The sequence below is a fragment of the Orycteropus afer genome, unplaced genomic scaffold (assembly GCF_000298275.1).
Source record: "Orycteropus afer afer isolate SDZICR_OR568_19922 unplaced genomic scaffold, OryAfe1.0 scaffold00053, whole genome shotgun sequence".
NCBI lineage: Eukaryota > Metazoa > Chordata > Mammalia > Tubulidentata > Orycteropodidae > Orycteropus > Orycteropus afer.
The window spans coordinates 911,813-914,929 of NW_006921640.1; the positions used below are offsets into that span (position 1 = coordinate 911,813).

At 42.7% G+C, this 3,117-nt stretch overlaps 1 protein-coding gene across 1 annotated transcript in view; it reads right to left on the reverse strand.

Moving 5' to 3' along the window:
- Nucleotides 1–3,117, reverse strand: part of NEIL2 (nei like DNA glycosylase 2) — a 46,635-nt gene that overhangs the window by 9,529 nt on the left and 33,989 nt on the right. Inside the window, exon 3 of the mRNA XM_007938764.1 lies at nt 885–1,081. Within this exon, the coding sequence (XP_007936955.1) occupies nt 885–1,081 (197 nt within the window). The remainder of the gene's footprint in view (nt 1–884; nt 1,082–3,117) is intronic.

The following is a 3,117-nucleotide window of genomic DNA, read 5'->3' on the forward strand; positions in this document are numbered from 1 at the left end:
CAGTAAAGATTTATAGCCTTGGGAACCCTCTGGGCAGTTCTATCCTGTCCTATAGGGTCGATATTAGTTGGAATCTACTCAATGGCAGTGGGTTTGGTTTGGCATCCCTACCTTCTGGGGCAGTCAAAATGCTAAGAGTTTCATGTTCAGGGCACTTAGACAGAGGGAGGAAGCCTGTTTCTTTACTCATGTCTTATAACATCCTGATACAGATCTGAGATATAGCTGTGCTTTGACAAGTAGGAAGCTCCATCTGCCTAAGAGTGGTATCTACTAGCAAATACACTCTTCTCTATTAGCAAATACACTACTTTCAGTTCCTAGCACTGACCAAGCACCTACTATGTCAGGCACTGTAGTAGGTAGCAGAGGTCACAGGAGGCATGAGACAGGACCCTGCCCTTTAGGAGGTTACATTCTAATGCAGCAAACAGACAGGTTTTCACCTGATAATTTAATTAGAGTATGAATTCTAAAGCCAGGAAAGTATTTGGAAGTTACTAATTCTGACTCTCTGGGTTTGAAAATAAGCGAAATGAAGCTAAAGCAATTAAGTGATCTCCTTAAGACCAAATAGTACAGGTATAATTGGGGCTGGGCCTCAGGTATAGTGACTCACAACCAGTTGCTGTTGAATAGATTCCAACTCATAGTGATCCCATGTGTGTCAAAGAATGGCACTCCACAGGATTTTCAATGGCTGATACTTTAGAGGAAGATCACCAGACCTTTTTCCCAAGGTACCACTGGGTGGCCTCGAACCTCCAACCTTTCAGTTAGTAGCCAAGCACATTAACCTTATGTACCACCCAGGGGCTCCCGTGACTCAAAGACATTTCTATTAAGCAACTCTATGAGGCTCATCCTTTTTGTATCAGCCATACCTAAACCTGAAAAGTATCTTTGGTCCAATAGTGTATAGCAGACAGGCTGAGCCTGGCCCAGAGCTTCCAAGGCTTGTCCTCGATGAAACTTTTCAGACAAGATGTCACAGTTGGGTTTGACCACTGGGGAAGAGCTCCAAGACATACGACAATTGTAAAATGCCAGGAAACCACCACCACCAAAATGTAGGACCAATCTGGAAAAAAATAAAACTTTATGTACACATACAACTACCACAATACAGTCAAATCATACAAGCATACAGCTTCCATGGCATAGTTAGATGATAATTATATATACCTCCCACAGTATAAAAAACGAAACCAAACCCATTGCCATCAAGTCGATTCCAACTCATAGCAATCCCACAGGACAGAGTAGAACTGTCTCATAGGGTTTCCAAAGCTATAATTGTTATAGAAGTAGACTGACACATCTTTCTCCCATGAAGCAGCTGGTGGGTTTAAACCACTGACCTTTCAGTTAGCAGCCAAGCACTTTCACAGTGGGAGTATGCCCATGACCATGAATAGGGCTGGCAGACAATGTTTCTACAAGCATATTTGTATGTTATGTAAGAATTTCCTCCAGGTATATAGCACAACTGAGCTGACAAGTGACAACATTGTAGTCACTTCTTGGCCACAGCCAGCTACCTGGAGGGAGTAAGTAATTGGACCTATGGCTCCTTCCTACAATACAGTCAGGATTAATTTGCAGAAACTAAGATCCCAAAGAGGGTACTTGTGGTACAATGGTAGAATCCATGTGTCTTTTATTCAAGGAAAAATATATACCTAGTGAAAATGAAATCAATGATCTCAAGATACAGAAAAAAGGAAAGGGTAAGACAAAGTGAGCAACACAGGATTTTGTAATGTTTACTGTGAAACTGAGCTGGATGTGATTGTTACTGCAATTGAGAATTGTAATACAAGTAGTAGGTGAGAATTTTTTTTTTTTTTAATTGTGATTTGGGTGAAAGTTTACAGAGCAAATTCACTTTCCATACAGCAGCTCACATATACTTTGTCTCATGACATTAACTACAGTTTCCCACAATGCAAAAGCTCCCCTCCTTTACCTCCCCATAGTTACCTCTCCCCTGTGCCCTTCCCTTCATGCACTCTGGGCCCCTAAGCTTTTTCCCTGTGCATACCCAGCCCTTCTATTCTCCCATGATTGTTCTCTCCAAGGAGTGTATCTACCTCAGGTACATGCTCAACTCATACGCCTGTATTTTGTTTGGCTGGAAGCCAGAGAGGTGGGTTCAATTCCAGACCTGAAGGGCAGCTAGGGACCATAGTCTCAGTGGTTCCATCAGGCTCTATCAGAACAGCAAACCTGGTCCTTTTATTTTTTTTTAAATGATTTTGAGTTTTGTTCCACATTGTTCTCTCACACTAATCAGGATCTCCTACAGAGATCCCGCTCCAAGTGGTTCACAATGGTAGCCAGGCACCATCTAGTTCTTCTGGTCTCATAATCGTATAGGCTGAAGATCCCATGATGTACCAGTCACTTGGACTATCTGTTTCTGTGCATCTTTGGTTGTCTTCACTCTTCTTTCCTCTGGACGAGGAGACCCATTGTTGCATCTAGATGACCGCTTGCAAGCTTTTAAGATCCCAGTTGCTACTAGCCAAAGTGAGATGTGGAACAATGTTTTGTGTAGTATGTTATGTCAATTAAGCTTGATGTCCTTTGTGACTATGGTCGCAAGCCCACAGGTCCAACTTCTTGCTCTGTCTGGGTAGCAGCTGTGGCCAAGGAGTGACTACAACTTTAACCCTCGTCAGTTCTATGTATCTGGGAATTCTTAGAGAATATAGAAACACACTTGCAGAAACACTATCTGCCAACCCCATATATAGTCTTGGGCATACTACCACCTGCATAGACATACCTAATACTTCAGCCTGTCCACCCATCTATCCACCCATATATGCAGGTTTGCCTTCACTGACAACACAGTACTGCATGTGCAAAAGGGTTCATCTTTGTTGTCTGTACCTCTCATGCACCTCTGTTTTCCTCTTCCTAAATGCCACCATGCTGATTACTCACATTTGGTACACTGCCCTTCTCTTCACCCAAATCAATACTTGTCTCTACCTATTTGAGATCTAAATACAACAACGTCACGATGCCCCGGAAACAATAGACCATCACAGTCCACACAAAGAGGAAGGATAAAGTAGTAGAAACAAGGGAGCAGGATACAGACCCAGA